The 11,895-nt window shown below is 37.9% G+C and overlaps 1 protein-coding gene across 5 annotated transcripts in view; it reads left to right on the forward strand.

Moving 5' to 3' along the window:
* LOC109539444 (potassium voltage-gated channel protein Shaker) overlaps window positions 1–11,895 on the forward strand; it is a 71,458-nt gene that overhangs the window by 25,396 nt on the left and 34,167 nt on the right. Inside the window, exon 1 of one of the 5 annotated variants that reach the window (XM_019907187.2) lies at window positions 5,008–5,239. The exons of the other annotated variants lie outside the window; for them this stretch is intronic. Within the exon in view, the coding sequence (XP_019762746.1) occupies window positions 5,211–5,239 (29 nt within the window). The 5' untranslated portion in view covers window positions 5,008–5,210. Of the gene's footprint in view, window positions 1–5,007; window positions 5,240–11,895 lie in introns of those variants that run through there. 5 annotated transcript variants of the gene reach the window in all.

Here is an 11,895-nt window from a genome sequence, read left to right on the forward strand (position 1 = left end):
TTGAATTTAAAGCTGGATCCGCCCCTGATGGGATGCCAAGGAATTGTTGTTTTTTTCCTCTTCTATTCCTTTGACCTACTTGATATGCCCAAACATGTTCAGTTATGGTTGTTCCACATTACGAGTACGTTTCCTCTGAAACAATACACAAAATCGCATTTTTCCACTGAACACTCGCAAACGGCGCAAATCAGTCACGAAACATTATCAATGGGGCTTTCATTGGCCGGCCGCCAATCTAATGTTTATAAAGATGTTATTTGTTTGGCCAATTATGTTGTATTAATCTTTCAATTCGGGTTTTGGTTGTTTGATTGCGATGATGCGCCAATTAAATCGTTCGTATGTTTCGAGCGAAATTAGACATTTCAGTCGCGATTGGATTAATTTTGATTACTGGTGCCAACATTGTCCTCAAGTGATTCATCTGCCTTTAAGGCATGTTGAATGCCAGTTTCTTAATTAGATTTTCTATTCCTGATGATTCATCAACATTGTTTGGAGTTAACCATTCAAATGTTTGGTGTTGTATGGATTATTTATGTAAACACCAAGCCCCACAGAATTCGAGGTTATGAGAACAGGTTGACATTTCGAAATAGGGTCCGTCATTCAACGATTCCTGTTGAATTTGCTGTTTATCCTTGTCTATCCTATTGTCACTCTCTATTTATCCATGGTTACCGGAATTTTAAATAATGACGAAGCAACCGGTATTTGCGCAAAGTCAATTAGGCAGATTACCTTGTAAAACATTGCTGCCGAATTTCTGATATAGTTTTTTGCAAATTTCTCAGTTTTTAATAACAATGAATTTCTTTTGCTAGTTTTTCTGTACTCTTATAACACGGCCAGACAACACCCCCAGAGGAATGACGCCAATTTTGAATCACCCTATATACAGAGTGTTTCATTTAAAAGTCCCATTGCAAACTTGCACAGTTCCCCCTGATCCTGTGTGTTAATTGGCTTAAAAGCTGGCTGATCTGAAATAAGCAAAAAAGTAGTCAACTTGCAGATTGCATGTGCCCCTCTTCTTGTGCCTGTCCGTTGCGAGATCCCGGCGTCGACGTCGCCAGTCTAGCTTGGCGTCTGTTTGCGGCGCGGCGCCACTCACGTGCACCAGCAGCATCCCGATTCATCGGGCTTCCGAGATCAGGTTATGTTGTGCGTGTCTTCGGCTGATGGTCGGCACTAAAGTGAGTCCCTTACTGGCTCTTTCCCCTAAAGCTAGAACTCCTTGAGATTCTGGAAACAGCTTCAACTGTTTGATCATCCCCCATGTATGTTCCACGGCTTTCTCCCAAGATAAATGAACTCTTTTCGCTCAACCGCTTTATCAATCTTCCGAAGCAGGAAGGCGATATTAATGGACACGAGTGCCGGGTGGTTGTACCTTAAGTGATTTTTCCAGGCCGTGGCGTGACTAAAATTAGAGTGACATAATAATTAAGTGGCGACAATATTTTGGCGGGGAATCGGATTGAGTAATCGCGAAAGGAGAAAGACGGTCTGGGGGTCAGTGTTTTCGAGCATAAAACACGTCTAGAGCTTCGCTGCCAAAGCGATTCTTTCGAAACAGGTAGTTTGCGATGCCAGTTTGCTCATTTCCGTACAATTATTGCCATAATCATAACGAAAAGTTGAGAATTTGAGGCAAAGTTTGAGTTGGTTTTCTACCCAACTGTTGGTTGCTTCGCTCTCGGGAAACATCAGTTGCTTTTGCTCCTCTAATGGATGAACTTGCGTCCTCTCACAGTCCGACCGAAGATTTTTTCAGGAACACTCAACTGGTGATTTTCCGGTGGTTTGTTCATATCGAAGGCCCAAACATTGGGCTGTGCAGCTGTTGTTGAGTTCTCGTTTTTTTGCTTGGAGAAGAATATTTCTCAAAAGGTCAACAGTGGCGCTCTTGTGTCACCCCTGGTCAAGTTGATTTTCCTTTACGAGGGCGTTAGTATGGATTATATTCACTAATCATTTTGTTGATTGGCTGATTTTTTCGAATTGTTCGTCAGTTTTGGATAACAAGTTCACAAGTTCACTACCTGAAGGAAATGTAAATTTTTCAAAAAAAAGTGCATTTTAAAGTAATGCAAACCCGAGCTTTAACATTGGTAAACGGTCAGTAAAGTTGTGTGAATAATGTTGTTATTTTGATATTCGTACTTGTTTCTTATTTATTGGGCAAAAGTTTGCAATTTTCGTTTTTTGGGTTTCTGCTGAGGACAATATTCGCAATTTTTTTTATTGAATGTTTACTACAGCCCTGAAAATGAGTAAGGTGTCCTTGGTCAATAAGATGATTTAGAAATAGGTTGCAAAGGAACGATCTTTTATTAAAAGCTTCTAAAAAAATATATTCAAAATCCTGAATAAGGATCACAGGATCACAAACCCTGTGAGGCATAATTTGTTTTACTGGAAAACACAAAAAAGAGGTAAACTTCTTCAGATCCGAAAAAATACAAACAGCTTCGGTTGTATCTGAATCGCTACCGCTCTTTTTTATAACATGAGGAATTTCCTATCCACCAAGGACGATCTTTGGTTGTAAAACTGAAAATTGAGTAAAAAAGCTCTTCTGTGGATTTTTCCCAACTTTCCTTTTTTTCTCAAAATTGAGCCTTTCAATCGAAAATAACGTTTTCGTTTAATGTAAATTATTGGGCTAATCAAAAAGTATCCAGGGGAGATTCTTCAAAACTCCCGCTTGAGCTGCTTCGGAAAAAATACCCAAAACACTTCTAAAAAAAAAATTATGGCTTAATCCTCTAAAAACTGAAATCAACTAATCGCACTTAAAATAAGTGGGAAAGTTTCGAAAATAGACCATCTTCAACCACAACCTAGTCTAGTGTCGAAATCAAGTTTGCTATAAAAATACTTTGTTTCACTAATCATAATTTTCCTAAATCGTTTCCTTAGAATCAGCTAACAACCGTCTTCTTGTTAGAATCTATCGGATTCTTAGAATAGAACTGTCGCAAATATAAAGTTAATTGAATAAAAATGCAAGAAGCCAACAGGTTTTATTGGAGCGCAAACTGACAGTGAAAAAAATGAAAGTGGGCCACCAAAATCGTAATCGGCTGTTGAGCCAGCGCTTTGACGTCATGCGGTTCTCAAATATCTTTTAAATGCCCATAAAATCGCCGTTAAAATAAGTGGCAAAGAGCTCTAGATCGTGCTCGGGAATTTCAATTGTTCCCCCTCGTTTCTTTCTCTTATTGTATGCACCCTGTACATATTTCGACTGAACTGATTGAAGGAAATAACGTGCTATTTACACCAGTGGCATACACACGTGGAAAATGCTAGTTTTGTCACATAAATCCCCACTGTTTATTTGGTCTGTTCTGCCAAAAGCGTTCGAGTCCCACTGGCAAATTTGATTGTTTTTATTATTGAGATGAAAGGCTACTGAACATGTGAACATGTTTTCGCATTTAAATGGCAATAAACAAATCGCTCTTAGTCAAACAGTGCGAATTATCCGGTTGTCAAGTCTTCTCTACTGCTGGCCGCTTGCATTGCTTCCGAATGTTCTTTAAATTGTGGCTGTTTTTCCATTACAATAAAAGTTTACACTAACAGCAGGTCAATTTCGGCATCAAAGCGGCTGTTTTCCATAAAAATGACGAAGTGCCGATTAATCAGACGAGCCTGTTTGCCACCTTTCAAAACATCTCTGTAACACAAATAGTTTTGTCAGGGGAAAATAAACGCGATTGGCTCAAATCGGGACTCTTTGACATTAAGCAGGACCCAGACGAATAAGAGGGAATATACAGGGTGGTTTAACGTTTTTTTTCCATGTCAAGGCTTGCAGATATCCGTTGTGGAAATTTAATGACCAGTTCATAATTTAGCTTGTCTCTTATGAAAAACYGGTGATTTTCKGGTTATTASCTCGCATTAGCGGAGGTTTTAGCATGTCTGAGCACCTGAGCAGTGTTGTCGCTTCGAGTCACTCTGATTCTAGTCAATTTATTAGAACTGAGCGTTCCATTCGGGAACGTAGCTGATTATCAGTATCCTCAGTTATCTCACTTGCACACATAGGATTCTGTGGGAGATGCAAGATGTACTGCGGGTTGCTACGTTCCAACTTGTTACAAATTATTAATTTTTCCAAGTGAGTATGATTGACTCTTGTTGTCCAGAGACACAAACAGAATTTTTGGGTATAAATTTGTCTCAAAATGTCATAAAATGCCAAATTTGAACGCGATTGTCTGCCTTTATTGCTCAAAGTGATCTATGTTTGCGGATGTTTTGCGACTTTGTGATTGATAGCTTCGACGCAGTAAATATTAAAAGAAAATACATAACGGCAGCCCGCCGACGACAACATATTTAACACATCGTGTTAATGTCACATCCAGACTGCGCTGGATCGGCTGTTTCATGCAGACATCGCACGCCTATAAAACAGCCAATGTCGCTGCACCTGCTGCATGCGAATCCGTATGTTTAGTTGAAATTGCACCCGAATAAATTAGAGACAATTGCAGGACAATAATTAGCTGCTTTAGGTCAATTGCACGTTGCACAAAGCTGCCTAATTAAATTGCGTATATATGAAAATGACAATTTTCGGCTTTTCAGCCTGCTAATTCGATGAGGGTGTTTAATAACATTGCGGGCGGCGTCGCATGTTCTACTAACGCATTGCATCGACCAGTCATGTTATCTTCAAACGGGAAAGGAAACAATCATTGTCCCACAAACACACAGAGGAAAATTACCGCCGGTAACGACCATTCCACAACCGGTAATTTAAGGTTATCGGCACAGTCTGGTCCTATCAAGATCAAAGGCACCGTGCCGACGACGTCGCTCGATTTACGACTGTTGACATAGTTGACACATTGACACATGGTTGTTACATTCTCAGTTGGCATGCAGCGAAGACTTATTGCCTTCGGATTGGCTGGTATTTGATCTGAGTCAAAAGCCTCTAACCAATCAGAAGGTGTGTTGAACACGCCTCTCTTGATTTTTCGATATGTAGGTTGTCATTCCGTCAACACTATGGAACTTTGAAAGTGCGTCACTTTACCAGTGCACCAGATTGAAATGACTCTAAAGGTGAAAATGGTGCCGAACAAACAGTGTCCCGATCAGCAAGTGCTCAAATTGACTGTAACCCGTTTAAAATAACACGATTTTGGTTGCTGAGGACTTAAAAGGCCTACTAATGAGACATGCAGATGATACTTGTTGGTGCCGGAGGGTGAGTACTAGTGAAACACTTGTGAGTGGCAAATTTTCACATACTTTTTCAGGGGGAAGTATATGCGAATGGTTCCTCATATTTCCCCATACTTTGCCATACTTCCCCAAACTTTTCATCTTCATTTAGTCATCCGGTCGATTTCGTTTCCGATAGATCTGTCGTAAAGCGCTTTAATTTAAAAAATGTTTTTTCAAATTAATTGTTTCCAAACTCAAAATCTTCGCAATATTTCGAAACTTTCATGGTTTTCATCGAGACTCCTGTATTACTTTGTACATTTTTTCTTTTATTGCGTAGAAACAGGGGAGGATCCAGCTTTAAATTCAGGGGGGAGGGGGGTTATGTAGAAAAAATACATACAAATACAGTCTTCTGTTGTTTATGAACTTTCCCATGAAAAATTATCGTCGTTTTGTGCAAGGGTTGCGCAAGATTATTGCAAAATTTCATGTTTTTCGTCCCGTTTTGCATGTTTCTCGGAAGCGAAATAATCAAAAATGCTTGAATTCAAGAAGTTTTAGATCTGATTTTACAAATAGAACAAATTTATTTCAAGTGGATTCTATGCAAGTTATCACTGACCCTCAAATCGAAACACCACAAAGTTATCACTTCTAATTTGACTTGAAATCTTTGAACGTCTGATATTGAACAAGGTTTTGCTCTTTTACTATAATCCTAAAGCGAATCATGAAGGTTTGAACTTAAAAAAAATTCGCCAAAGAAAATTCCTTTTTAGTATTCGTGTTCCATTCGCCGGGCGTTTGAGGGCACTTTTCCTTTGACGAATGCCGCTAATGGAAAGCGAAGGATGCCGCTTGTGGAATTTTGCAAATATTCCCATTCTCAGCAATTGAATGTCACTGTTGCATGCATTTGTTCTATAAAATCATACTATACAAAATTCCCGATTGACTTAAGTTCTTTTTTATCTCCAGCTGAGGATTATTTTAACTGAATGTCAAGCCTCTTATTTTTTAAATGTAAATACGCTCAGAAATAGTAACTAAGATTTCAACTTTGGTTGGCTCGTTGATTGGGTATAAATGTAATTAATCTCGCTCGATTCGTTTTCATGCAGAATATTCTCAATTTGTGTACTGCTATGCACAGATTTTCGTATATAAAGAATAGGCGGGGTTACGCCAGTTAAAAGTACCGAGTACTTAGATCTGGTGATCGAGGTGGCCTAGCATTGCTCCAACTCTTCCAGTTGATCGGTTTTAAATCGTTTTATGTAACATTGGGCTGGAATAAGGCGGAGCCCTTTTATGGGCATTAAGTAATAGATCAACTCAAAGTAGCTTTCATCAACCACGAACTAGTGCTGAACGGCAAAGATTTTACAAAGAAAATAAGAAATTACGGCTAAAAAATACAGAAACTCAAGAAGAACAGTTTACACAAACCCAAGAAGAGCAATATGTACAACATCTCGYTAAAKAATGTTAAATGTTGCAAATAAAAAAGATATTTTACATTCAAAAGGAAATTACATTAAATTTTACCTATTCCTGATCCATTTATAAAGTATTAGASTAACAAGGCTATTAAAATTATAAAATAAAATTAGTATTGCCATCATGCGTTAAACAAGTTCAATATTTTATGGTTTTATTAAATATATGAAGTTATCACTTCTGTCGAGCGTCCCGTGACGTACACCATATGATGGATTTTAATGAAATTCTCTGTAAATTTAATCTAAAGTAAACTCTTATTTTAATGAAGCAACCAAGTTCATCCAACTTTTTCATCAACATTTTTTTGAATTGATATGCTGGTATTTTTTGTAATTTTTGTGGCTCTTGTAAAATGTAAAAATTTCGAGTTGCCCTGGGTAACAATGTGTTGGTGGTTGCCGCTCTGTGCGTCATTGCGGTATAACACCGCCCTCTTGGGCCTTGAGCGAAACTACAAATTGCAGTTGCTTAAGCGGATTTGAGCAAACAATCAAGAAACAATTAATAAAGTATCTTCAATTGAAATTGGCGTTGACGCAAAAAGCGAATCGATAAGTTCCAAACTTAAAGAGCCACTGCTGAATAATGAAGCTGGCCCTTTCCGGCTCATTAGTTTGACGCGCTCTCGTCTCCTCTAAAATGTCTCGTCTAAAAAAACTAAATATTAAATGCGGACCGGCTAATCGATATCTAAATGAGGAATCCGCACTCTTCGTAAGCGTTATTGTTGACTGATGATGGACGAAAATATTGACGCCTTTCCTTCCAGTTGTTTCACCCGAATGACATAAGTTAGAACCTAAAGTAGATTAAAGGGCTCTCGACAAAGGGCCCTTGGCGCTCTATCTGAAATCTGATGAGAAGCCACTTAAAGCGACTATCTGCCATAACGAGGTGTGAATGGGTTTTAAGAGGCGCTCGAGAAGGGATTTTGGTGCAGTCGCTTGATTTAGGGGCTCGAAAGCTTGCAAAAAAGCGAAATTGTCCCCAAACAGGCCCCCGAATTACCATCACTTTTCCCCACTCAGTCCATGAATGGGAAAATCCATCATACCCAGACCCATATCACGTGTTTTTCATTCGGTTGTTATCGGCCCTCTTCGCGGCACGCGATCTACCATCGCGGATTGCCGTGGATAACTATGATTGTTGACTGCATTGTGTCACGAAGCGAACCCACTTGACTTGTGCTGGGTTAGATGCTCATTTGTTCGGCAAAGACAAGCGAGCATCGTGGGTGAGAAAAGTGTGTGACGTCCGATTAACGTTAGCAGTGTCAGTGCAGTGGTGCCAATTGATTGGGTTTTTACCCATAAATATCGATTCTTTTTGGGAAAATGCTGGATTAAACAGAACGTGGAAGCCTCTGGAACGAATTGATCGTATGTGTTTCGGTTGCGTTGCGGGCCGCAATTGTTTCTTTGTATTGGGGTGCGGAATGGTAGTAAATTCGATTTGAGCGGTTTAGTAGCCGATGCAAAACGGTGCAACGCTGTATTAGTCACACTATTGATGGATTAATTAACTTTGTTCTCTTCACAATCTGTTCATTTACGACTCACATTTTCTTAATTTTGATGCATTTTGCTCATTTTTTAAGTCTGTTTTTTATTTTGCTGTTTGTATTAGCGTTAAATGTTAACTGAAAGTAATATTTGCATACAATATCCATGTTTCATATTTTGGTGGATAATGGCACACACTTGGTTTTTTAATTTCCGAAAAATGTCCGGAGAATGAAAGAAGAAAGAACATTCGGCATAGTTTATTTTGCGATTTGCCTACGGAACCAGAGGAAAAATTGAATGAGAGCGACAAAACTCTGAAAAAGGTGTTGACACGGAAAAATGTTGAAATTTTTGGAGTAGTTTATTTCAACTTCTGAAAATTCAAAAGTTGGCAACTCCTAAAACTAGGAAATTATTTTTCAAAGAACAAGTGCAAAAATCACTTAAGTTCCACCCCTTCAAAACGCACTTAGAAATGTTTTTTTTATCACGAAAAAAACAAAATCGTGAAAATCTTGCTTCAGGAAAACGCGTTTAGTTTGCAAATGAGTGTCCTGAGTGTTCTGAATATTTGGAACTCTCAAAAATTCAATAGTCGGCACTTTAGTAACTCAACTCGAAGCAAATAAATAATTTTTCCAACAATCAGAGAAAAAATTGCATAAAGAGCGCGTCGGGAAAACTTCTTCGTCTCAGTTTGAAAAATTTAGGACGGTGTAGAGGGCAAACTAAGAATTTTTTGAACGTAGTAAATTAGGAAAATACAGTGAAGTTCGCTTATAATTACTTCGGTTATAGTGAACTTTCCGTTAAAACGAACTTTTCTCCTTTAATTCGTCATCCATAAAAGCCAACGTATTTTTTCCGTAACTTCCGGATATAACGATCACTTTTTGGGTTAGTTTTTCTGAAATGACAAAAAAAGTGTCCGAAACTCGGAATTTTCTACAATCACGCGAAGTTCCTAACTATATCTGGGAGTCATTTTGCGATCTTGAAAACTACATAAATAACATCCATTTTTGCAGCAGAAACGTACAACCAAAAATTACAGACTTTATGAAGTAGAGTTCAAATTGTGTTCTGTTTATCTTTTTGTGTTCTTTTTGGTTATACCTACTAACTTCTACTACTCTATGAAAAAATAACGAAATAAAATACGTCACGTGTTTTTGTATTATTATTCGCTGATAGCGAACTCCGGATATAACGAACCAGTTTTAGTTGATTTTTCAAGTTCGTTATAACCGCACTCAACTGTATTTTCTAAATCTCTTACTTGACTGACTGACCAAATATCCGATTTGTTTCTTAAATGCCCAAAAAATATATTTTATAATAAAATGCGTGTCATATTTACTATGGCATGGCATGGAATTATGCATCGCGATAAATTGCTGAACTTTTCATGGTTTTTCAGTTGTTGCGCTTTGAAAGTCGTGCTGAACCCTTTGCAAGCCTAAAATTTGTGGCGGTACATTCGCTTAGAGAAGTGTCTGGTAGTTCAATTTTCTTCAAATTCGACATCAAAGACTCGAAAACGGTAAATTTTCATAAAGTTTTAACTAAAACCCATTTTACTCAAATTTTGTTTTTTGAGCAAAAACTGCTTGACATTCAGAAGCAAATTAAGCTTTGCGTTAAATTGAATAGACTCTGAATAGAAAGTTGAAAGTTGATGAAAAATCACTGGCGTCTTCTGTAGTGTGCTAAATTGGGATTATATTTACAAAGTGTCTTTATGAAGTGAATTTATTGTTTAAATTCCCTTAAGTATATTTTATCATAAAATATATGTCATGTTTAGATAAATTATGCGTGGCAATCAATTTTCAGTTTTAACGGATTTTCAATTTTAACGCTTTTAAAGTCCTATCGAGCCATTTGGGAATGACACTGTCGAAAATTTGTACAACTTCTTGGCAGTTTTCAGCTAGTTCTTCTCAATTTCGTCACAAACACTGGAAAACGTGAAATTTTTCTTTCAGTTTTTTTAACTCGATTTTACTTTGTTACGCAAAAACTGCTTGACTTACAGGAAAAAATCAAGATACTTTATTTGGTTTAAATAAAACAGATGCTAGAGAGAAACTTAATTCCTTAATAAGAGTCAGTGCCATCCGACTTTTTTATTTAAAATTATCCTCAAGCATGCCTGTGGTTAGTCACTGGCCTGGCTAAAATAAAAAATGTGTGCCTACGCCACTGATATTATTCTGGAAAAGTGCCTGTTGTGCACCGGGAATAATCGCTACACTTTTCTGGTTCAAAAATATATCAAATTCATTGGCGACATTTGATTAAAGAGTTTTTTGTTCACTTTCCATCCGAAACAACCTACAAAACATTAATTTCTCCATTAAAAAAGTGCACAGCGTTGTTGATAAAGTAATTATAACGTTGAACGAATGTGTAGCTTGTTGATGTTCCTAACCATATCGACTGGTTTGAATGGGCAAAACGACAATATTTTCAACACAAAAACCGGCTCAATAAACTCGACTCCACATTACCTAGAGTCGTTTATAGATTTCCAATTTGCCCACAGGGAAAATAATTGTATTTCCACCACTACCAGCCTTGGCATGAATATATAATTCACCGGTTTAATTGTGACTTAATTTATTTTTAGCCATATGCCGCATTGTAAACATTTATAAACCGGTTTGATAACAAACATCTTTCGTAAAATCGTTTTTTCACAATGCGACATTTGGCACGGTGCCGCCAACCAGAAGTATTTGCAACCGGAAACCCGCTAAGCGAACGTTTGATTCGTGCCAAAAAGCATCCGCAAAATGTCCATATTTTACCTTAGTGTCTTGACTAGGTTATGTACGTGTACCATCGTGTCGATCTATTCGTGTTGGAGCCGAAGCCAAACCGGAAGAATGCTGCATTGTCTGTTGGAGGTATTAATGTGGAGTGCTAATTATGGCCCTTCAAATTCAAAATTTATTAAAAATACATATGTAAACAGTAACTTATTTGTCAATTTACAATTCATATAATGTAAATTTTTTTTTTTATATCAGTAATCATATTTTTACTTTCTTTTTCTGTCCTGGCCATTGTGAACCACTTTTTGCCAAGGTTGATTTCGAGAGCGAATTTTGAACAAATTCGCTCCCCGCCACTGGATGTTTGCTTTTTGCTGCTTAAGGTAAATGGCAGTAAATCCTCCCAGTCCAAGCCAACTATCCAAACAGTTTCAAAGCACATCCACAACGATAACTTAGCGAGATTTACGTGATCGGTTAGATGACTAGTTGGCATGTCCAGGCGAAAGCTGGACGATTAATTTACCCAACATTGCAGGCGGAAGGGCGATAATTGGATCTGTTCAGGCCACAAATGAATTTTTTCCAAAACTTTTCATCTGTAATCAAAATTGATAACCCCCAGCCGCGCCCTGTCCCGTTAAGGCCAATATAGCAAATTACTATTTGAATTCGATCCAACCTCCACCTCAAGATGGATGGGCGTGTACCACCCAATTAAATTAATACAGGGTGACTCAAAATTTACCGCATTCCTCTGGAGGTGTTTTGGAAGTTCAGAAAAATAATTCTACAAACAGCTGAGGCAACAACGTGTTCCGTCCATCCTGCAAATGAAGTTTTTCCCATTAGTTTTACGTAAATATTTATTCTTTTGTGCGTATGACCCCGTCATGACCCCC

This window comes from Dendroctonus ponderosae, unplaced genomic scaffold (assembly GCF_020466585.1).
Source record: "Dendroctonus ponderosae isolate FM_Combo_2020 unplaced genomic scaffold, Dpon_F_20191213v2 Dpon_F_20191213_8, whole genome shotgun sequence".
In the NCBI taxonomy this organism is placed as follows: Eukaryota; Metazoa; Arthropoda; class Insecta; order Coleoptera; family Curculionidae; genus Dendroctonus; species Dendroctonus ponderosae.